Raw genomic sequence first — 25,686 nt, forward strand, 5'->3', positions numbered from 1 at the left:
TTCTTTGAGTTACATCTACTAAGAGCTCGTAGTTCAACAACAATCCAAAGAACATAGTTTGGAAAACACTGGCCTATAGACTGTAATAAGAAGGGTCTACAGAGAATTATTTGCCAATTCCTTGTAATCAATTGGCTACAATCATAATTAAAAATTTATCAATGCAAACAGTACATTAAAAACTGTAGCACAATCTATAATTTTTACCTTCATATGAAGAGAAATTAAGAATTTATGTCTTTTACAAATAAGTATATCTCTGAAACACTGAAATACATTTATGGATGAAATAATATTTCTGGTATTTTCTTCATTATAACACATGGAATGGAAAAGTGGCCAGAGGTATGGATAGAGCAAGGTCAAATATGAGCTGAAGAAGCTGGGGGCTGAGTACATAAGGATATAATATGCTATTTTTATGTATGTTGTGTATGGTATAGTATGCTATTTCTGTGTATGTTCAAATTGTTTATGTATATAATAAAGTTTTACAAATTTGTATGTACTTGACAATTCCTTAGAAAAACGAAACTAAAATAAAATAGATCTATGTCATAATCTACAGAATAGTCATTTTAAAAGTTACGGCCGGACGCAGTGGCTCACACCTGTAATCCCAGCACTTTGGGAGGCCGAGGCAGGTGGATCACGAGGTCAAGAGATTGAGACCATCCTGGCCAACATGGTGAAACCCCAGCTCACTGCAACCTCTGCCTCCTGGGTTCAAACGATTCTTCTGACTCATCCTTCCAAGTAGCTGGGTGTACAGGCGCACACCACCACACCTGGCTAATTTCTGTATTTTTAGTAGAGACAGCATTTCACCCCGTCTGGGTGAGGTGGCAGGTGAGGTGGCAGGTGCCTGTAATCCCAGCTACTCAGGAGGCTGAGGCATGAGAATCACTTGAACCTGGGAGGCGGAGGTTGCAGTGAGCTGAGATTGCACCACTGCACTCCAGCCTGGTGACAAAGCCAGAATCCTTCTCAAAAATTTAAAAAAAAAAAAAAAAGTTACATAATTAGTAAATTCAATGCAAATGTCTACTGAGAGAAAATAAAAACTATCTAGGATGATATACCTGTAAAATAGAAGAACTTACTAATTTATAATACATATTTGCTTGTGTTTACAGAAACATGTTCTCAGCAAAGGATATAAGTATACTATGGCTAATGTTTCTTTATATATCAATTATACTTTGTTTTAAATCTCAATTACAAGGTGATTATAGAAACATAAAATATCTTTTTCTAAATAATGTACCACTCTGCCAAATTATTTCCTAAGATGCAAATATTTGTATTTGAGAAATGTAGCAAAATGAAATATAACTACAAATGAGTAAAGACTACACTTAAGCTTTTATATTTAAGAGCCTCTATTGAATATGGGGTATTCAATAAACAGCTGACTAAACAAAGAAAAATAAATGGGTATAAAATTATAATTACCTATATTTTTATAGGACAACTGATCTTGACTAATACCAAACTGGAAAGCACAGGATTAGAAGAGAATCATTAGTTCAAGCAAGCCTGTGAAACTGAATTAAATCCAGGTGTCTTACATATTGTTGTAGTAATATATTGAGGCTGTTTATTATAACCAACTTTTTATGGACGTGTTTTCCATAATAAACCACATGGTCAGACCACACTAAATGGTTGTACTGAAAGAGAAAAGAATGAAAACAGAAGCTTTTTACACCTGCCTTCTCAAGGTATGGCATTTCTTGTTCACTCTGAATGTATAGACTCAAGATAGATCGTTGTGTTATTGAGATGTTGGCCATCTGGTTAACACAAGAAATAAATCTATTCTACTGCTGTATATAAAAGTAAACTTCATCAAATTGTCCCTGTTTGCAGATGACATGATTGTATATTTAGAAAACCCCATTGTCTCAGCCCAAAATCTCCTTAAGCTAATAAGCAACTTCAGCAAAGTCTCAAGATACAAAATCAATGTGCAAAAATCACAAGCATTCTTATACACCAGTAACATGCAAACAGAGAGTCAAATCATGAGTGAACTCCCATTCACAATTGCTTCAAAGAGAATAAAATACCTAGGAATCCAACTTACAATGGATGTGAAGGACCTCTTCAAGGAGAACTACAAACCACTGCTCAATGAAAGAAAAGAGGACACAAACAAATGGAAGAACATGCCATGCTCATGAATAGGAAGAATCAATATTGTGAAAATGGCCATACTGCCCAAGGTAATTTATAAATTCAATGCCATCCCCATCAAGTCACCAATAACTTTCTTCACATAATTGGAAAAAACTACTGTAAAGTTCATATGGAAACAAAAAAAAGCCCACATTGCCAAGACAATCCTAAGTCAAAAGAACAAAGCTGAAGGCATCATGCTACATGACTTTAAACTATACTACAAGGCTACAGTAACCAAAACAGCATGGTACTGGTACCAAAACAGAGATATAGACCAATGGAACAGAACAGAGCCCTCAGAAATAATACCACACATCTACAACCATCTGATCTTTGACAAACCTGACAAAAACAAGAAATAGGGAAGGGATTCCCTATTTAATAAATGGTGCTGGGAAAACTGGCTAGCCATATGTAGAAAGCTGAAACTGGATCCCTTCCTTACACCTTATGTAAAAATTAATTCAAGATAGATTAAAGACTTAAATGTTAGACCTAAAACCATGAAAACCCTAGAAGAAAACCTAGGCAATACCATTCAGGACATAGGCATGGGCAAAACACCAAAAGCAACGGCAACAAAAGCCAAAACTGACAAATGGGATCTAATTAAACTAAAGAGCTTCTGCACAGCAAAAGAAACTACCATCAGAGTGAACAGGTAATCTACAGAACGGGAGAAAACTTTTACAATCTACCCATCTGACAAAGGGCTAATATCCAGAACCTACAAAGAACTTAAACAAATTTACAAGAAAAAAATCAAACAATCCCATCACAAAGTGGGCAAAGGATATGAGCAGACACTTCTCAAAAGAAGACATTTATGCAGCCAACAGACACATGAAAAAATGCTCATCATCACTCACCATCAGAGAAATGTAAATCAAAACCACAATGAGATACCATGTCACAACAGCTAGAATGGCGATCATTAAAAAGTCAGAAAACAACAGATGCTGGTGAGGATGTGGAGAAATAGGAACACTTTTACACTGCTGGTGGGACTGCAAACTAGTTGTGGAAGACAGTGTGGCAATTCCTCAAGGATCTAGAACTAGAAATACCATTTAACCTAGCAATCCCATTACTGGGTATACACCCAAAGGAATATAAATCATGCTGCTATAAAGGCACATGCACACGTATGTTTGTTGTGGCACTATTCACAATAGCAAAGACTTGGAACCAACCCAAATGCACATCAATGATAGACTGGATTAAGAAAATGTGGCACATATACACCAGGGAATACTAAGCAGCTATAAAAAAGGATGAGTTCATATCCTTTGTAGGGACATGAATGAAGCCGGAAACCATCATTCTGAGCAAACTATCGCAAGGACAGAAAACCAAACACCGCATGTTCTCACTCATAGGTGGGAACTGAACAATGAAAACACTTAGACACAGGTTGGGGAATATCACACACTGGGGCCTGTCGTGGAGTGGGTGGAGCAGGGAGGGACAGCATTAGGAGATATACCTAATGTAAATGACGAGTCAGTGGGTGCAGCACACCAACATGGCACATGTATACATATGTAACAAATCTGCACACTGTGCACATGTACCCTAGAACTTAAAAGTGTAATTTAAAAAAAGAAAGCAAACTTCATAACAATAATTTTTGGTTGTTGTTTTTTTTTTTTTTAAGACAGAGTCTCGCTCTGTCGCCCAGGCTGGAGTATAGTGGCATAATCTCAGCTCACTGCAACCTCCGCCTCCCAGGTTCAAGTGATTCTCATGCCTCAGCCTCCCGAGTAGCTGGGATTACAGGCACCTGCTACCTCACCCAGCTACTTTTTGTATTTTTAGTAGAGACGGGGTTTTGCCATGTTGGCCAGGCTGGTCTTGAACCCCTGACCCGAGGTGATCCACCTGCCTTGGCCTCCCAAAGTGCTGGGATTACAGGCATGAGCCACTGCGGCTGGCCGATTTTTGTTCTTAATTTCAATTTCTGCTTAAAATAGACAAGAGAACCAATTTCATTCAGCCTCAATTAAAATTACCACTAGAGTTGTAAATGGTTTGGATGCATCTTCAGGACAGATTACCATGTTTGAGGATTTTCCGTAATCAAAAAAACCAAATAGATATAAAAATCTATGACATTCTTAAACTTTTGCTCTTGAAATTATGTTGTTAGATGAAATATCTGTAAAATATGTAAATATAATTTTAAAACCTGACCTCATATTTTGTAACTTTGAGATAAATTATGAAATAAATGAGAACTTAAATGTTCTAAACTCTTTAAAGCCTTCAGGGGATTACAGCTTATATATTTCTTTTTTTTTTTTTTTTTGAGACAGAGTCTTGCTCTGTCGCCAGGCTGGAGTGCAGTGGCATGATCTCAGCTCACTGCAACCTCTGCCTCCCGGGTTCAAGCGATTCTCCTGCCTCAGCCTCCCGAGTAGCTGGGACTACAGGCACGTGCCACCACATCCAGCTGATTTCTGTACTTTTGGGAGGGAAGTGGTTTCACCATGTTGGCCAGGATGGTCTTGATCTCCTGACCTCATGATCCACCTGCCTTGGCCTCCCAAAGTGCTGGGATTACAGGTGTGAGCTGCCACACTGGCCTATAGCTTACATATTTCTTATTCTTTGAAGTACCTAAGACAGTATCTTATATATAGTAAATGACAAATATTTGTTTAATGGATTAAAACCAGGATAACAATAACAACAACAACAAAAAAGGAACGTTTTCAAGGAAGAGCTTGGTTACCATGAACAAAATTTTCCTTGTAAAAGGAAAAAGACTGCTAGTGTTTTGAGTTTTTAAGATGTTACTTTACAGCAGCATCAAATGATAGACAGTGGCCGGGTACAATGGCTCATGCCTATAATCCCAACACTTGAGGACGCCAAGGTAGGAGGATTGCTTGAGACCAGGAGTTTGAGACTAGCCTGAGCAACGTAACAAGACCCCATCTCCACAAGAAACAAAAAATTAGCTGGGCATAGTAGCATGCACCTGTAGTCTCAGCTCCTTGGAGGGCTGAGGCAAGATGACTTGAACCCAGGAGTTCAAGGCTGCAGTGAGCCATGAGTATGCCACTTCAATTCAGTGTGGGCAACACAGCAAGACTCTATTAAAAAAAAAAAAAAGACAGTGGAAAAGAGAGTCTTCTTTTTAATCAACAGAAGAATTACATTTATCTTTCAATGTTTTATCAGTATGTTTTAACATCTATTCATCATCAAATATTTACTGTTTTATGCAGAGATAACAAGAGAATGTATTTGGTGTTACTGAATTTTGGTTACTGAATATGGTAATTTGGGTTTATTATTGTCTTTGCTCTCAAAGAGACTAATATTAATAAATATCTGAGAGAGAATGTGCTTGTGTGTGTATTTATACAACATAGCTCATGGTCTGTGTTTGTGTTGCCTTAGAATAAATAAATCAAGAATAAAATTTGCGTTGGTTCTAAATTAACTACTCTTCACCAACTTTTTGACCTTAGAACGAACTTTGAACCAACACAAGTTTTATTCTTGAATAATTCAGGATTTTATCTGAGTATGCCTAGTTAAAAACCTGTGCGCACCCAGCCTAAAATATGGACCCATCCCAAACAACTGACAAAACACATAAAGAAGTTAACTACATCACATCTATTATTAACTTTGTAGGCATTACTCCCACTGCCACAATCACTTTATTTCCAGCATTAGGTGGTATTTAATCTCTCTTTTTTTTTTTTTTTTTTTTTTTTTTGAGACGGAGTCTTGCCCTGTTGCCCAGGCTGGAGTGCAGTGGCGCGATCTCGGCTCACTGCACGCTCCACCTCCCAGGTTCAAGCAATTCTCCTGCCCCCACCTCCCAAGCAGCTGAGATTACAGGCGCCCACCACTACGCCCAGCTAATTTTGTATTTTTAGTAGAGACGGGGTTTCACCATATTGGTCAGGCTGGTCTTGAACTCCTGACCTCATGATCCACGTGCCTCAGCCTCCCAAAGTGCTGGGATTACAGGCATGAGCCACCACGCCCTGCTGGTATTTAGTCTTTAGTCAGGTTATATATAAAGATACACATATAATCTATATATATGACGTAGATTGTTAATATAACTATTAAATATCAATGCTAAAGAAATAATGTAAATAGCTTCCTAATGAACAATGTGTCTTTCAGTAGATTGGGGCTGACACACTGCAATTCAAATTAGTTAAAAGCCTAGGTTAAAACTAAAAATAGTAGATATAAAGATGTTCTTATCCATCATAAGTTTTCAGCTCCTAGCAGCATAAATCCTATTTAGGTAAGTTATTTAGTAATATTCTTTATACAGAATTTAGCTATTTAATAGTATATGAAGATTACAGATGCATAAGCAACAAAATTTGTGTTGTAAATATTTTTAAATGAAAAAGGCAACAGGGAAATAGTTAGAAAAATTTACAAGGAAATAACTGAATCACAATTTAAACTACCTAATAAAGCTCACTTATGAATCTGATTTTTAAATTAGCTATACTTACGCTTGTCTTTCAGTAAATATGACATCCATACTTTGTGTTTCTCGATCATTTTGAGCTTTAAGCTGGATAAATAGTTAACACATAAGTTAGTAATAAATAAATACTAAATCAAATTTTTTCTTCGTAGGTTATTTTGGTTACGAACTAAATGAGAAATTATTATAATCATCCCAGTGCCACATTACAAAGTTTAAGAAAAAAAAATAGTTATTGTCTCATTTAACAAACAATACCAGATTTTTAAAAAGTCTTAAGAAGCATTGTAATCTCATACCAAAAATATTCATTGTACTTCAGTGGTCTGTCAAATTCAACGTGAATTCAATTTATGTAAACAGCATTTAAAACATGTATTGAATGTTCAATAAATATTTGATTAGTAATATGTTAAATTTAGAACCACCACAAGTTTTATTCCTGAACCATTCAGGATCTGAGTATAGCTAATTAACTACCTGTGCATACCCAGCCTAGAAAATGGATCCCCCATCCCAAACAACCAACAAAACACATAAGGTTTTTAACTTTTATATCTGGCATTGAAATTCTTTTTTTTTTTTTTTTTTGAGATGGAATCTTGCTCTGTCACCCAAGCTGGAATGCAGTGGCATGATCTCAGCACACTACAACCTCCACCTCCCGGGTTCAAGCGGGTCTCCTGCCTCAGCCTCCTGAGTAGCTGGGATTACAGGCACGCGTCACCACAGCAGGCTAATTTTTGTATTTTTAGTAAAGACGAGGTTTCACTATGTTGGCCAGGCTGGTCTCGAACTTCGGACCTAGTGATCCTCCTGCCTCTACCTCCCAAAGTGCTGGGATTACAGGCATGAGCCACCACACCCAGCTGAAATACAATTCTTAATTAGAGAATTCTCCTGTGTTCTAAAGGTAAAAGTAACTAAATTATCATAGTTTTAGAACCCCAAATTTAGAAGAGTCATTTTATAAATCCTATGTCTTCATAGAATAGCCTTTATTCACGTAAATAAATTACAAATCATATAAATCATAAATTGTATGTTATTTTCATCCAAATGCTTATATTCAAAATAAGCTAGCTATCAACATATTTTATTGTTTTCTACCAAGTAATCTAAGAACACTGAACACAAATTTGTTTTTGTTTTATTTTAGATTCAGGGGTACATGTGCAGATTTGTTACATGGATATATTATATAACGGTAAGGTTTGGGCTTCTAGTGAACCCATCACCCAAATAATGAACACTGTACCCGCTAGGTAATTTTTCCACCCTTATTGCCCTCCTACCATCCCCCTTTTTGGAGTCCCCAGTGATATGTCCATGTTAAATACAAATTCTCATTTACCAATCAAAAATTAATATTATGTCTGGATTCATATCTATTCATTTTTATCCACTGGTGACAAAAACTATGTAAAGTTATCATTTGTCACACTGAGTATTAATCAACATTTGTGCATAAACTAAGCCAGAAATATTATAAACTAATATATATAAGGAAATGCAGATGGCACTCCCTAACTAATGTTGCATGTGACACCAGTTCAAACACAGTAGACAGTCACTACACATCCACTTAGGGGCCGGGCGCGGTGTCTCATGCCTGTAATCCCAGCAATTTGGGAGGCCAAGGCGGGTGGATCATGAGGTCAGGAGACCGAGACCATCCTGGCTAACACGGTGAAACTCCATCTCTACTAAAAATACCAAAATTAGCCGGGTGTGGTGGCAGGCGCCTGTAGTCCCAGCTACTTGGGAGGTTGAGGTAGGAGAATGGCATGAACCTGGGAGGCGGAGCTTGCAGTGAGCCAAGATCATGCCACTGCACTCCAGCCTGGGCGACAGACTGAGACTCTGTCTCGAGGAAAAAAAAAAGAAAAATCCACTTAGGAAAGCCAACTAACAGCAAGAAAATTTAAAAGAGCAACTAAGGGAGCTCAATGAATACATAATAGTGATATTTACAATTAGAATAATATTCACCTCTATAGCACTTAAGGTTTTATCAAACTTTTTCTAGATATAAATGTTTTGCTTTGTAGGATATGACTTACACAGATCAATTTGCTTATATTTATAAATTTTCTTACCATATTGTAATCATTCATTACTTCTTCCATTTCAGTGTTGGTATTAAGTTTATCTACCAACTAAAAACAAAAATACAAACAAACAAACACCATTCTGTTAGTCTTTACACATGTTCTCTATAATTAATAATACAGGTATTCAGTCTTACAAATAATGAGTAGTAACTTAAGTATTAATACTTTTAAATATGTTCTGTTTTAAGATAAATATTGAGCTAAGTAAGCATGTATTATGTACCTTGCCAATAAACAAACTACATTTTTAACATGGATAAATGAGCAGTAACAAACTACTCTTCCTGCAAATTATACCTTGTAGACCCCTTTGCCTGCTCTGAAAAGATGGCTGAGCTTATAAATAAGGGTCTGGAAAAGACAAAAGTTTTGGAAAGATCTATCACTCTCTCTTCCCCTGCCAATGCCCCCAAGGAGAGAGGAGTGTTAGCAGATTTACAAATTTACACTAGCAAAAATGTAAAAAGATGTTCTTTATCATCTAATAATTTTTAAAAAATCAACAGGGCTTGCACAGATAGAACAGTAGTAAGCCTACTTCAAAAAATTAGGCAAGGATATCAGTTGCCAACATAGGGTATTTACCTAGTGTCAAACACTATTCCATATATATTAACTCACTTAATTTTTACAGTTACTCTGTGAAGTAGATATCATTGTACACATTTTACAGAAAAACAAAATTAGGAAGTGATACAGCCAGAATGTGAACAGAAGGTCTACTAAAAACAAACTATTTGGGTATAATGTATATCACATTTTTCACTTATAAGTGCTAATAAGACCTAGCATTTATTGAGTGCTAACTATATGTCAGATACCCAGCTAACTGCTCTGTATCAGATATCAGCTCATTAAATCTATAAATAGCATATTTTACACACTAGTATTTCTATATGAATATGTCTAATTTGTTCCAGCATAACTAAAACTCCCTTTCATCTAATGTCATTTCATACCTTATAAAAACAATTTTTCTCGGCCCGGCATGGTGGCTCACGCCTGTAATCCCAGCACTTTGGGAGGCCAAGGGGGGCAGATCACGAGGTCAGGAGTTTGAGACCAGCCTGGCCAACACGGTGAAACCCCATCTCTACTAAAAATACAAAAATTAGCCAGGCGCCTGTAATCCCAGCTACTCGGGAGCGTGCCTGTAATCCCAGCTACTTGGGAGGCTGAGGCAGGAGAACCATTTGAACCCAGGAGGCGGAGGTTACAGTGAACTGAGATCACACCACTGCACTCCAGCCTGAGCAACAGACCGAGACTCCGTCTCAAAAAAAAAAAAACAACAAAAGAAAAGCAACTATTTTTCTCATATTTAAAACAGAACATCATTTACTAAAGAAAATCCCACTGAATAATGGGCTCCACAAAATGTCTGTGATGAATTGTATAGTCCAGCAAATTTAAGAATTACAAGAGGGCTGGGTTCAATGGCTCATGCTTATAATCCCAGCACTTTGGGAAGCTGAACCAGGAGGGTCACTTGAGCCCAGCAGTTCGAGATCATCCTGAGCAACATAGCAAGACCCCATCTCTCCAAAAAATATAAAAATTAGCCAGGCATGGTGGCATGCACCTGTAGTCCCAGCTACTTGGGAGGCTGATGCAGGAAGATCACTCGTGCCCAGGAGTTCGAGGCTGCAGTGAACTACAATCATGCTACTGCACTTCAGCCAGGGCAACAGAGCAAGACCCTATCTCTAAAAAAATTAAAAAATAAAAATAGTCCAGGTACAATGACTTAAGCCTGTAATCCCAACACTCTGGGAGACCAAGGCAGGCAGATAGATCACTTGAGCCCAGGAGTTTGAGACGAGTATGGGCAACATGGCCAAACCTCATCTCAATAAAAAATACAAAAAAATTAGCCTGGTGTGTTGGCATGTGCCTGCAGTCCCAGCTGTTTGGGAGGCTGAGGTGGGAGAATCAATTGAGCTCAGAGAGTCTAGGCTGCAGCAAGCCATGATTGAGCCACTGCATTCCAGCTCAGGCGACAAAGCAAGACTGTCTCAAAAAAAAAGCCCAAAAAACAAAACAAAACAAAAAACAAACAAACGAAACCCATCACCACCACTAATAATAACAAAAACAAAAATAAAAAATTATACTACAATCAGCAAAATTTTTTGATAAGCACAAGGTAACAATATCAAGTAGGTATATCATAACTTATCCTAACCATTATGATAGAATGTTTATTTCTTGTAACACTATTTCTTAATAAGTGAGATAAAAATTTGTCTTTTTCATTAAATGCAGACACCGCTGCTGCTAAAGCAACTAAAAAGTTAGAAAAAAGAAAATTCTGACACTAGAAATTTCCATGGGGCCAATATTACCCAAGGACTGAGCAGTTATCAATACTGCCAGAGGGACTGTTTCTTCTGAAAGTCCACGGGTAGAAGCACCTTTGGTAGAACTATATTTATGTTATATACTCTATTTTGACAGAATGTACACAATATTTCAAGTAAAACATAGAGATGGTGGCAATTTGTATGTTAAATAATTAAATTTTAAAATTTTCAAGATGACAACACTCAATAAAAGTTTAACTTTTCAGCTTTTTGAGGAATTGCCACACTGTTTTCACAGTGGTTGAACTAATTTACACTCTCACCAACAGTTTATAAGCATTCCCTTTTCTCTGCAACTTCATCAGCATGTGTTATTTTTGACTTTTTAGTCATAGCCATTCTGATTGGCATGAGACGGTATCTCATTACTCTTTTGATCTGCATTTCCCTAATGATCAGTGATGATGAGCTTCTTTTCATATGCTTGTTGGCTGTATGTTTATCTTCTTTCAAAAAGTATCTGTGCATGCCCTTTGCCTACTAATGTATTTTTAAAGCAGTAGTAAAAACTAATGAAAATATTAACAGTAAATTCTCTTAGAAAAGAAAAAATACCATGTTGTAGTCTGCTAGTTGTCCTTGAAACTCTTTTATTTCAACAGCTAAAGTCTCAGCCCTGCAAGCATAAAATAAATATTCATAAATATATACATAAGAAAATGAACATTACAAACAGTATGGACAGCTACAAATTTAGTATTGTTTAAGTACAAAACACTGAATGAATACTACATACTTATTACTCACCTCTTTTCATACGACAAATATACTGAATTCTCTTGATTGTACATTTCTATTTCCTTCTGAAGTTTATTAACTTCTGTTGTAAGTTCACTTATTTTACTTCTATTAGAAAAGAAATAAAAAGGTCGGCAATACTTTCAATCCAGAAAACTCTAGGTAAGCAAAATTTAAACTTTTCAGTAATATGTAACAATAATGTAAATAGTTTTGTGAAATTCACTAAAAGAATACCAAAAGTTTAGGTGGCTTATTTCATTAAGAATGAGGTATATCCCAGCTGGGTGTGGTGGCTCACGCCTGTAATCCCAGCACTTTGGGAGGCCAAGGTAGGCGGATCACTTGAGGTCAGGAGTTCGAGACAAGCCTGGCCAACATGGTGAAACCCCATCTCTACTCAAAATACAAAATTTAGCTGAGTGTGGTGGCACATGCCTGTAGTCCCAGCCACTAGGGAGGCTGAGGCAGGAGAATAGCTTAAACCTGGGAGGTGGAGACTGCAGTGAGCCGAGATCGTGCCACTGCACTCCAGCCTGGGAGACAGAGCGAGACTCTGTCTCAAAAAAAAAAAAAAAAAGAATGAGGTATATCCCATCCTATTCTACTCAACTGATGAGAAACTGACATAGATTCATTAAGAAAGATGAAATAGAACCAGAATGAAAGCCTGGTCAAACTAGTACATGCCATAGGCAGATGTAGGTGCTTAACTGTCATCATCACAGCTGCTGCTACCCTCTAGAGCACAGTTTATCAACGGTAGCACTAATGACATTCTGGGTCGGTGATTAGTACTTCATGTTGAGAGCAATCTTGTACACTGTACGATGTTTACCAGCATCCTGGATCTGAACATCAGTAGCACTTCCTCCAGCCTCATTCATGACAATCAGAAACATGTATAGAAATTGCCAAATGTTCCCTGGGGGCAAAATCACCACCAGTTGAGAACCACTGCTCTACAGCCAATTACACAAATAGCTAGAACTATTCTTTGATGTGGAGGCACAAATCCTGGGGGAGAAAGGCAATGCAATCATTAGGAATAACTGTATTTCCTTTCCTTCCTTTGATTAAAAAGTGGCTGAATATCAGAGATACTAAACAACTGATGGCCTTACTATCTTTCTTACTTCTCTTAGCTTTGAGAACAGATGGGGAAAAACCATACTTTTCTTTATTGCCTTCTAGGAGTTTGAGACTCAAAAGGATCCAGGTACTGAGAAATAAAAGAAAACAGGGCTTTCAGAGCATGATGGGAGGACGGATTAAACAAAAGAGAAATAAAAGAGAAAGAAGATACAAATAATATGCCAAGAAGAAAATAAGGTAAAACAGGAAGATGGAGATAGGACAGTAGAACAAGTAACTGGAAAAACAGTAAGATTAAGAAAAAGTCATTGATTTAGAGATGCATCCCCAGAGACATACCCAGAGACATATAACAAAAGTTTATGAGGCCGAGTGCGGCGGCTCACACCTGTAATCCCAGAACTTTGAAAGGTGTAGGTGGCCAGGCTCAGGTGTGGTGGCCGGCGCCTGTAGTCCCAGCTACTTGGGAGCCTGAGGCAGGAGAATGAGCCAAGATCGTGCCACTGCACTCCAGCCTGGGCGACAGAGCGAGACTCCATCTCAAAAAAAAAAAAAAAAAAAAAAAAGCAAGGCATAGGCAGGTGGATTACCCGAGGTCAGGAGTTCAAGACTAGCCTGGCCAAAATGGTGAAACACCCATCTCTACTAAAAACACAAAAATTAGGCCAGGTGCAGTGCTCATGCCTGTAATCCCAGCACTCTGGGCAGCCGAGGTGGGCGGATCACCTGAGGCTGGGAGTTTGAGACCAGCCTGACCAACATGGAGAAACCCCATCTCTACTAAAAATACAAAATTAGCTGGGCATGGTGGCGCACACCTGTAATGCCAGCTACTCAGGAGGCTGAGGCAGGAGAATCACTTAAACCCCAGAGGCAGAGGTTGCGGTGACCAGAGATCATGCCATTGCACTCCAGCCTGGGCAACAAGAGCAAAACTCTGTCTCAAAAAAAAAAAAAATTAGCCAAGTGTGGTGGCAGGCACTTGTAATCCCAGCTACTCGCAGATTACAGGCACGAGGCTGAGGCAGGAGAATCACTTGAATCCAGGGGGCAGAAGTTGCAGTGAGGTGAGATCCCATCATTGCACTCCAGCCTGGTGACAAAAGCAAAACTCCATCTCAAAAAAAAAAAAAAAAAAGCTTACGAATTAATTAAAATTAGGCCATATTCGTAGCAACTGACCAAATATATACTTACGTAAGACTCTGCACTGATTAACGTAACATAAATAAGTATACACATTTTTCCTTTCTTATAGTTGGTAACATTTTAATGATATGAGTAACACATTTCAGATTAATTACTGAAAAAAAACATAAAAGATTATTTTTGGCCAGGCGCGGTGGCTCATGCCTATAATTTCAGCTCTTTGGGAGGCCGAGGCAGGTGGATCACCTGAGGTCAGGAGTTCAAGACCAGCCTGGCCAATATGGTGAAACCCCATCTCTACTAAAAAATACAAAAGTTAGCCGGGCATGGTGGTGCATGCCTGTAGTCTCAGCTACTCAGGAGGCTGAAGCAGGAGAATAGCTTAAACCTGGAAGGCAGAGGTTGCAGTGAGCTGAGATCACACCACTGCACTCCAGTCTGGGTGACAGAGTGAGACTCCGTCTCAAAAAAAAAAAAAAAAGAAAAAGAAAAAAAAATTACTCTTGGATATCATCAGATGAAAAAAGTGAACTTTAAAAATGCTACAAGGGGTCAGGCACAGTGGCTCATGCCTGTAATCCCAGCACTTCAGAAGGACGAGATGGGTGGATCATTTGAGGTCAGGAGTCCGAGACCAGCCTGGCTGACATGGTGAAACACCACCTCTACTAAAAACACACACAAAAATTAGGTGGGTATGGTCGCACACGCCTGTAACTGCAGCTACTCGGGAAGCTGAGGCAGGAGAATTGCTTAAACCCAGGAGACAGAGGTTGCAGTGAGCCAAGATCACGCCACTGCATTCCAGTCTGAGTCACAGAGCAAGACTCTGTCTCAAAAAAAAAAAAAAAAAAAACTATGAGGCCAGGTGTGGTGGTAGTTCATGCCTATAATCCCAGCACTTTGGGAAGCCAAGGCAGGAGGATCACTTGAACCCAGGAGTTCAAGGTTGCAGTGAGCTGTGATCATGCCACTGCACTCCAGCCTGGGCAACAGAGTGGGGCTCTGTCTCTAAAATATAAACAAAATAAAATAAGTATGCTATGGTTTGAATGTTTGTGTCTGTCTGAAATTCATATCAAAATTTAATCTCTAATGCAATAGTATTAAGTGGTAGGGACTTTAGGAAGTTGAAATCAGGCCATGACAGCTCTGCCCTCATGGATGGGATCAGTGCCTTATAAAAGGGTTGACGGAAACTAGCTAGGTATCTTTTGCCCTTCCACTCTTCTGCCATGAGGACACCTTGATGGCACCATCTTTGAGAAACAGATGCCCACCAAACATTGAAGCTGCTGGTACCTTGCTCTTGGACTTCCACGTCTCCAACACGGTAAGAAATAAATTCCTGTTAGTTACCCAATCTCAGGTATTTTATTATAGCAGCACAAACAAACTGAGAGAAAATATAGCTCATGTATACATGCAAATTCATAAAATTATAAATCTCAGGCTAATTATACTATCACATTTATTTTACAGCCTAGCCAAATTAACCAGAAATTGCTAGAATACCAAATAATTATTAGAAATCAATAGACACCTAATAAATCCTAACAAGTGCCATAGCTAAAACTTCATATTAAAGTTACATACTCTATTTTGACAGAAGGTACACAATATTTCGAGTAAAACATATGGATGAAAAGACATGTTTAACATACCTAAGAAGCCCAAGATAATAAGATTTGTCTAAAATTTGCCTCTGGGGACCTAAAAAAAATGTTTTAAGTGTTAGTGTTCAGTTTGAAATGCCACCAAAATAGCAAATCCAAAGCACAATCAGAATTACACTCCACAATTCTCAAGACAGTCTTCATGAATGCTCCAATGAATCAAGAAGAATCACTGAATCTGAAAAGAGAATTAGTATCTTAGAATCATGACATAAAGGAAGCTTCAATTAAAACTACGAAGATGGGACTAGAGGTGGGGCTGTTAAGACAGTAGACTCTACAGAACAGGCCAATGGAATGAAAATTGAGTCTAAGGGAATCTAGAACAGAGCTGTCCAAAGTAACTTTCTGCAGTGACAGAAATATTCTAAATTAAAACTGTCCAATAAAATGGACAGCGAGACTGCAGAGCACTTAAAATTTGGCTGGTGCTACTGGGGAACTAATTTAAATTTCTGACTACTGGCTGTCATACTGGACATTGCAGACATTCCTCAGTAGGAGAAAGTGACTATTATTTATCATTTGTCTCAGAGACTTTTGTAATAATGGTCTTACATTTCAGTAGAACTAAGAAAGTATTCTTGGTTAAATGTCTCAAACCTGGTAAGAGATGAAGTACCCTGCAAAGTATGAGAGGTAAAACTAGGTGTATTAACTATAAGGTCTACGCTGAGAAGTAAAGGTAATATCTTATTACACTGGGAAATGGGGCACTAGAGGAGGTAAGAATGAAAGTCACAGTAGATAGTTGTGTGGAGTGGTAATGTTCCGAATTCTCTCATAAAAGGCTTTGAAGTATACTGGTAGAAACTAACAATCCTAAATTATATCGGTTCTGCTCTGAGGGATAAATTAATACAGAAATAAACATTTGATAAATTTACTGCAGAATTTTAATATGTTTCTACCCTTGATGTTTTAAAATAATATTAAACATATAAATATTTTTGTGCATCCACTTTCAAAAGGCTAATTAAATGACTATGTAATTTTGAAATATTTTTTCATGGTACTGATAATCATTAAGCAAACATTTCTAAATAATCAATTCATTTTTAATATTTAATGATTTAAATGTTATTAGAATGTAGATGAAAAAACTTAAGTCTCTTGAAAGGGATGATATACTATATTATAGAAAGTAGCATGTATGATATGTTATAATTAATTTTGTACTAGCAGCATATCTTCATTCCTGATAAATCATCTGTCAAAAATATAGAAAACAAACTCTGAAACAGCTCACCACAGGCTACTGACCACTGCCTATGATAAAAAGAAAAAAAAAATAAGGAGTTTACCATATTTTGGTTTATATATACCACAGTTCTAAATTTTAAACTATAATATATAATGTATTATTATGCTTCTCTAAAGACATATGCAGAAGCATGAGAGATTTAATATAAATCTATGTGTTAGCCTCATTTCCTTACGTAAGTACTAGAACAGATAGTACTCATCAGAAAAAAAATTTCTTGATCCACTTCTCATAAATACACAAGTATTTTAAGTGTCATTTTAATACAGAAACTATCCAAACTATTTCAGAGTATTTTATAGTACTAAAAATCTAATTTTCAATCTTGAACTTTTCTCCAAGATTATTTCAAAGTTCTTCAAGTTGTACTACAGCTCCATGTCAGAAAAATGAAGACTGAAATAGCTCATATCTGTATATAGCTTTCTAATTCAAACTGTATTTTCATATTCATTCTGTTGTTTAACCCTCACAATAATTTTGTGATTCAAAGAATAACAATTATATGCCATAATTCTGACTACATGTCATAATTGCATGTAATAATTCTTACATGCTATAATCCCAATTTAATAAAATGGCACTGTAATACTTACTGTTCAAAATTACTCAACTTTTACAATTTTTTAATTGTTCACAATTATTTATTTCTTACAAAACACAGGCCCAAGTGTGATACTTATCTTAAAATAGGTACCTTTCATCCCAGTTTTCATTCCAGTCAAACCTTGTTGTGTTACAGGGCGATCGGCAACTTTGATTTGAGAAGACAGAACTCCACCAGTCCCTATGGGACCACCACGAGAACCTGGTCTTGCTGTCCCAGGTGGCATCTAAATGACAAACAAGATTTCATTTTTAGTAAACTGGAGAAAACACTGTACTCGTAAAACTGCAAAGACAATTTTTTTAAAAACCAAAATTCTACTTGATTTGTAAAAATTTCCTTATTTTTTAAATGTCTGAATTATTAAATACTGTTGTTCAATTTATTAACATATTTCTTTAACATTTAACATTCTGTGACTATTTAAAAATACATTTCATGAAAATTTTAAATTCCATATGTAGACATTATTTATAATACCTCAAAACTGGAAAGGAGCTAAATGTCCACAGTAGAAAATGGTTAAATAAGTTGCAGTATATAAAAAGGGCAGTTTAAGTTGGGTGTGGTGGCTCACGCCTGTAATCCAAGCATTTTGGGAGGCCAAGGCAGGTGGATCACGTGAGGTCAGGAGTTCAAAACCAGCCTGGCCAACATGGCAAAACCCCATTGCTACTAAAAATACAAAAGTTATCCAGGTGTGGTGGCACACGTCTGTAATCTCAGCTACTTGAGAGGCTGAGCCATGAGAATCGCTTGAATCTGGGAGGTCGAGGCTGCAGTGAGCCGAGATCATGCCACTGCACTCTAGCTTGGGCAACAGAGTGAGACTCAGTCTCAAAATAAGTAAATAAAATAAAAATTAAAAGGCAGTTTACAAGATCGTATTTATAACTCCATTTTTGTTTGTTTAAGAGACAAGGGCTCACTATGTTACTCAGCCTGGTCTTGAACTACTGGCCTAAAAAGATCCTTCTGCCTCAGCTCTCCAAGTAGCTGGGATTACAGGTGTGAGTCACTGTGCCTAGTTCACAACTCTAGTTTTTTAAAACAAAAAAAATGCTGGAAGTTTGGGCATGGTGGCATGTACCAACAGCCTCAGCTACTTGGTAGTCTGAGATGAGAGGATTGTTTAAAACCCGGGAGTTCAACGCCAGCCTGAAGAACACAAAGAGACCGTCTTTTAAAAAAAAATAAAGAATAAAGACAAAAATAAAAAATTTTTAAAACTATATGAAAAAATAGTAATGATGATGATCTATAATTATATTACAGTTGATTTTTATTTTCTCCTTTATATAATTTGGCATTTTCAGCCTTATTACAATGAGTATATATTACCTTTAAAAATCAGGAAAAAATAAGAAAACTTTAATCTTGTAAAAACAAATGGATATAAATGCATCCTAAGATGACCATGTAAGTACTAAAGGGCTTACATTATTAAACAAGCATTCATATTATTACTCAACGTGATTCTCTACTTCAGGTATGAAAAATCCAACATAACATTATATGACCTCAGGAAAGGCCAAAAGACTTCCTTTATGTCAGTTCATATAATACATACAAGCATGAGAAGATATAAAAGACGTGAGATATGGCAAGGTTTCCCTTCAAACAGCCTGCTGAGCTACTTATTCTCTAATTCCAAGTACCTCCTGCCTTTCTTCTCTTTTGTCCTTCTTTCTGATTTTCCTACATGCCCAGGCATGCCACAGCCCCAGCTCACATTCCTTTCCTTATTTGAGAAACGATTGGCTCTCTAGTCCTCTGTAGATGACCCCTTCCTCCTCTCCACTCTCTCCCATCACACACCCACCTTATCTAAGAAAGTTTAAATGTTTAGCCAATCGGGTCTAGTTTAGATTGTGCAGTCCGATCCCACCCAATGGGGAAAGGACACGGGGGCAGGAGTACCATTAGTAATAAAAGCTTCTACTCTCCTTTCTTTAGTGTGCTCTCGTGACAACCAGCCCCACGAGAAGCACCCTACTGCGCAGAAGTAAATTTGCTTTGCTGAGAAATCCTTTGAGTGCTCGTCTTTCTTTACAACTTCAAATTTTATTTCTAACAATTCTGGGGGCTTGTCTGGGATTCCCATTCTCCTTCAAGAAGGCGTCTTCAGTCACCCCACCCAGGAGAAGACGTGTCCTACCATCCCGTTGCAGTGGCCTCAGGGACAGGAGATTGAGATCCACCCATTCTGATGAACAAATCCAAGCGCTCAGCAACGGGGAAAGGAGAGGCTTACAACAGCGTGGCGACCAAGTAACTCCGTGCACAGACCAACGTGAAAAACGGTGCAAGAGCAGCAAAGTATTTCCTTGGTGGTCAGGGTATCTTGGAGGTTAAAAGTGTGTGTAGATGATGTTAACACTACTGCTGTGTGGATTGAGTGGGTCCTATCTGCAGTTCCGTGGTCGCCTCATATGGCTTAGGGCGGATCCTGCCATTTCCCAAGAGGAAAGCGGCCAGAGTAGACAAAGCGAAAGAAGGGTGCAAGGAGCCTCCAACAGGTGGGGCTAAAGGATAGGCAAAAATTTCTAATACTAGGGATTGAGCCTTAACGATGCCTCTGGAAATTGACAGGCAAGAAAATCTCTAATATGAGGGACTGAGCCTCAGAGCCTCAGTGAGCTTCTGAAAGGAGGGAGGGCGAGAAATCACTAGTAGGAGAGGTTGAGCACCCCCAACAGAAGCTCCGGGGAAAGGCCTATTTGAGTTAGACACCATCCCAAACCTCTGAGATGGGAAATGTTTCAAGTAAGAAAGGAAAAATAAAGAGCCAAGTGAGTGATGAATTTCCTCCTGATAGTCCCTTGGGACTTATGTTAAACTATTGGAAAGGTAATGAAAGAACTAAACATAAAAGAAAGCAACAAATGATAAAATATTGTTGTTTTATTTGGACTCGAGGGCCCATCCTCAAACCCTCAGTTTTCAAGCCAAAATTTGGTTCCAGTGAAGAGTGGATTTGTCAGCTCTTAATCGAACATGTTAATGACAAAAGCCCTGTCTCCCAAAAGGAAACAGACTATGCTCTTTGTTGGAGGCAAGAACCTGTTCTCCTCTACCCTTTAAAAACCAGAAGTAATAAGCCAGAAACCAACTCCTCTAACAGGGAAAGAGTCCCTGTTCCTAAACAACCCACACCCACCAACACATGGGATCCTCTGGATCATCTTCCTCCGCTCAGTGCCCCTGACCCTCCCCCTCAGGCAGCTGCTGCCGCCTCAGGTCCCATTCTAGATCCTTCCCCTGCTCATGTTATTCCTCCTCCTTATAACCCTAACTCTTAGGAATTATCATCCCATGAGCCTGTCCCCTTCCAGCCTATTAAGTACCCCTCCCTGAAAGGACTTCGACGTGAGAGAGAACAGTGTAAATTTCTAAATTTAATTTCCCATTTCCCTCCACACCTAAGGAGTCAGCCCCAACTCTCTTCCCCTTAAAAGAGGTGCCACAAGGAGGGGGAGCCATTGGATTTGTAAATATTCCCTTGACCAGTTCAGAGGTGCGAAGTTTGAAAAAAGAGCTTCAGTTGCTGTTGGATGACCTTTATGGGGTGGCTGATCAAGTTGATCAATTCTTAGGACCTCAGTTATATACCTGGGTTAAGTTAATGTCCATCAGAGGCATCCTCTTTTTGGAGGAGAAAAGAAGCATAACTGTAGGGCTGCTAAGGCAATTTGGAAATGTGAACACTCTCCTGGTCAAAATGTCCCTACTGCGGACCAAAAATTTCCCACCCAAGACCTCAGGTGGGACAATAATAATGCAGCTCAACAGGAAAACATGCAAGATCTAGGGAAATGAAAATAAAAGGAATTGGGGAATCAATACTCCGAACTCAAAACCTCTCTAAAGCATTTGATATACAACAACAAAAAAAAGATGAGGGGCCTATAAAATCCTTAGACAGGCTAAAGGAGCAAACGAAACAGTATACAGGCCTAAATTTGGAAGATCCCCTTGGGCAGGGAATGTTTAAGCTCCATTTTGTCACCAAGAATTGACCAGATATTTCAAAAAAGTTACAAAAATTAGAAAATTGGGAAGACTGACCGCTAAGTAAACTTCTTAGGAAAGCTCAAAAAGTGTATGTAAGGAGAGACAAAGAAAAGCAAAAACAAAGAGCAAAACTTACGCTATCCACCTTTTAACTGGTGGCTCCAAACCCATACACTTCTAAACAAGGCTTCCAGGGGGCCAAGAACTATAAAACGTCCAAACTCCCGTGCAAAGGAACCAAGCCTCCAATTAGAGGACGTGGGCCTTCATTTCCTAGGCCCTCTAAAGAGTGTGTGGGAGCAAAGTCAAAGAATCCCAGAATTGAAAGGGAGGAAGGACAAGATACATGTTACAAATGTGGAAGAACAGGCCACTTCAAGAGAAAATGTCCTAAATTAAAAAGGGAAAAAGAAGTCCTTCCACCTTGAAAGTCTTGAAAGAAGACTTTCAAGGAAGAGTAGGGGAGTCAGGGGCTCTGTCTCTTTTACTTTGAGTCCCACCAGGAGCTCTTGATAAATTTAGAGGTGGGACCTAAATGTGAACTTATCACCTTTCTAATCGATTCCGGAGTGTCTCACTCCTCTGTTTGTCTCACTCCATCTAATCTTGCTGGCTTTTCAGAAGAACTTTAAGTCTCTGGGGTAAAAGGAGAAGGATTTAAGGCCAAAATCTTAGAAAATACAAAAGCCAAATATCAAGATTGATTAACTCATATTCAATTTTTGTTGATCCCTGCGGTGGTAACTAATCTATTAGAAAAAGACTTAATGCTAAAATTAGGCATAGGCCTTCAAGTTGGCCCTAAGAGATTCCTCACCTCATTAAATCTACTCACCACCATGGATGAAAAATATATTCATCCTGATACCTGGTCAAGAGAAGGGAATCGAGAAAAACTTCGAGTTCCCCCAATACACATCAAACTAAAAACTCCTGGGGAAATAGTAGGAGAAAGCAATACCCCACTCCCTTCGAAGGCAGGATAGGGTTAAAGCCTGTAATTGAGAGTCTCATTAAAGATGGACTCCTTAAACGCTGTACGTCTCCCTATAATACCCCAATCCTGCCTGTCAAGAAATCAGACAGGTCAAAATGATTGGTACAAGACCTCAGAGCTATTAACTAGATAGTCCAGACCACTCAACCCATTGTCCCCAACCCTTACACCGTTCTCAGTCAAATTCCTTATGATCATCAGTGAGTAATAGATTTGAAGGATGCCTTCTGGGCATGCCCCTTGGCTGAGGATAGCCGAGACATATTTGCTTCTGAGTGAGAAGATCCCCATTCAGGGCAAAAACAACAATATCGATGGACGGTCTTACTCCAAGGGTTTACAGACTTCCCTAACCTCTTTGGTCAAATTCTAGAACGAGTATCGGAAAAGTTGTTGTCCCAAAGCAAATATGCCTGCTTCAGTATGTGGATGATAGTCTCATATCTGGTGAAGATATAAAAAAAAGTGGGTGACTTCTCCACACATATTCTTAACCACCAACAGTTTGAGGGATTACGGGTCTCAAAAGTGAAGCTTCAATATACAGTTAAATATTTAAGCCAACTAATAAGTGCAGGTAAGCAAAAATAGGGCCGAAATGGGTTGAGTGAATTGTGTCCTTACCCCTGCCTCAAACTAAGCAAGAACTAAAAAATTTTTTAGGATTAATTGGATATTGCCGTTTATGGATTGACTCATACTCACTAAAAAGTAAACTTTTATATGAAAAACTTACCCAGTGGAAGCCTGACTGTCTCTTGTGGACTTCTGCTAAAATCCATCAGACTAAAGAGCTGAAAGAGATGCTCATAATTGCCCCTGTTCTAGCCCTGCCTTCCCTAGAAAAGCCATTTCACCTTTTTGTTAACGTGAATAATGGGTTAGCTTTAGGAGTGCTTACCCAAGAGCACAGAGGCAACCGGCAGCCCATGGCCTTCCTGTCAAAAGTTTTAGACCCAGTTACCTGTGGATGGCCTCAATGCATCCAGTCAAATGCAGCTAGAGCAGTATAGGTTGAAGAAAGTAAAAAGTTAACCTTTAGAGGAAAATTGACAGTAAGCACGCCCCACCAAGTTAGAACTATCTTAAACCGAAAAACAGAGAGGCATATTGTTAGAATGTCTAAAGTCAATGTGAAGAAAAGAATTTTAAAATTAGTAAAAGTATCTAGTCACCTATAAAGACAATCCTATCAGAATAAAAGCAGACCTTTCAGTGGAAATCTAAAAAATAAAAAATAAAAAAGAGAATCGGATGTCATTTTCGAAGTGCTAAGAAAAAAAACAAAAACAAAAACAAAAAGTCAGCCACAAATTTTATATCCTGACAGAATAAGATTCATAAATGAAGGAGAAATAAAGTATCTGCAAGACAAGCAAACACTGAGGGAATGTGTCACCACTAGGCCAGTCCTACAGTAAATGCTCAAAGGGGTCTTCAACATAAAAATTAAAGATGGATATACAGTATCACAAAAACACATAAAAATATTAAACTCACAGTTCTTATAAAACAATCACAAAGGAGGAGGACAAAATAATCAAATGCCAACATGAAAGAATTTCATCAAAACATAAAGATACAAAGACAGAGAAAAAGAAACAAATAAATAATTTATACAACTTAAAAACAACTAACAAAATAACAGGAAGAAAGCTTCATATATCATTATTAACTGTGAATGTAATGTAAATGAACTGAATTATTCAATTAAAAGATACATATTAGCAGAAGATTTTAAAATAGCAACAACAACATAATCCAACTATATCCTGCCTATGAGAAACATATCTAGTCCTAAAAGACACACATAGGCTAAAAATAAGAGTGGGAAAAGGTATTTCACACTATCAAAAGCAAGCAGGAGTAGCTATACATACATAAGATTAAAAAGACTTCAAATCTAAACAAGAAGATCATTATATAATGATAAAGGAATCAATTCAGCAAGAGATACAACAATCCTAAATATATATGTATCTTCTCTGACCATAATGGAATAAAACTACAAATTGATAACAAGAGGAATTTTGAAAACTATACCAACAAATAGAAATATGTTCCTGAATGACCAGTGGGTCAAAGAGATTAAAAAGGAAATTTGTTTAAACTCTTGAAACAAATTACAATGGAAATACAACATATCCAAAACTTACGTGATATGGTAAAAGCTGTACTAAGAGGAAAGTTTATACCTTTAAATGCCTACATTAAAAAAGTAGAAAAACTTGGCCGGGAGCGGTGGCTCAAGCCTGTAATCCCAGCACTTTGGGAGGCCGAGACGGGCGGATCACGAGGTCAGGAGATCGAAACCATCCTGGCTAACACGGTGAAACCCCGTCTCTATTAAGAAATACAAAAAACTAGCCGGGCGAGGTGGCGGGCGCCTATAGTCCCAGCTACTCGGGAGGCTGAGGCCGGAGAATGGCGTGAACCCGGGAGGCGGAGCTTGCAGTGAGCTGAGATCCGGCCACTGCACTCCAGCCTGGGCGACAGAGCGAGACTCCGTCTCAAAAAAAAAAAAAAAAAAGTAGAAAAACTTAAAATAAACCACCTAATAATGCATATTAAAAAATCAGATAAGCATGGCAAACCAAACATAAAATTCATATCAGAAATTAATAAAGATCACAGTAGAAATAAATGAAACTGAAACAAAAAAATATAAATGATCAACGAAACACAAAGTCAGTGTTTTGAAAAGATAAACAAAATCAACAAACTCTTAGCCAGGCTAACTAATGAAAAAAAGAGGGAAGACTCAAATAAATATAATCAGAAATAAAAAAAAAAAAAGACATTACAACTGATAACACAGAAACTCAAAGAATCATTAGAGGCCACTATGAGCAACTATATGCAATAAGTTGGAAAATCTGGAAGAAATGAACAAATGACTAAACACATACAACCAACAGAGACTGAACCATAAAGAAATCCAAAACCTGAACAGACCAATAACAAATAATGAGATCCAAGCCATAATAAAAAGTCTCCCAGCTGGGTGTGGT

General features: G+C 38.1%; 1 protein-coding gene across 4 annotated transcripts in view; it reads right to left on the reverse strand.

Moving 5' to 3' along the window:
- The window catches only part of IFT74 (intraflagellar transport 74), a 129,612-nt gene that overhangs the window by 83,496 nt on the left and 20,430 nt on the right, over nucleotides 1–25,686 (reverse strand). For all 4 annotated transcript variants that reach the window (XM_050761718.1, XM_050761717.1, XM_050761719.1 and 1 more), the window contains exons 3-8: nucleotides 17,755–17,890; nucleotides 15,782–15,830; nucleotides 11,883–11,981; nucleotides 11,691–11,751; nucleotides 8,758–8,817; nucleotides 6,684–6,745 (exon numbers count right to left, since the gene is read on the reverse strand). In XM_050761718.1, coding sequence (XP_050617675.1) covers nucleotides 6,684–6,745; nucleotides 8,758–8,817; nucleotides 11,691–11,751; nucleotides 11,883–11,981; nucleotides 15,782–15,830; nucleotides 17,755–17,890 — 467 coding nt within the window. The remainder of the gene's footprint in view (nucleotides 1–6,683; nucleotides 6,746–8,757; nucleotides 8,818–11,690; nucleotides 11,752–11,882; nucleotides 11,982–15,781; nucleotides 15,831–17,754; nucleotides 17,891–25,686) is intronic.

Source organism: Macaca thibetana, chromosome 15 (genome assembly GCF_024542745.1).
Source record: "Macaca thibetana thibetana isolate TM-01 chromosome 15, ASM2454274v1, whole genome shotgun sequence".
Classification (NCBI taxonomy): Eukaryota; Metazoa; Chordata; class Mammalia; order Primates; family Cercopithecidae; genus Macaca; species Macaca thibetana.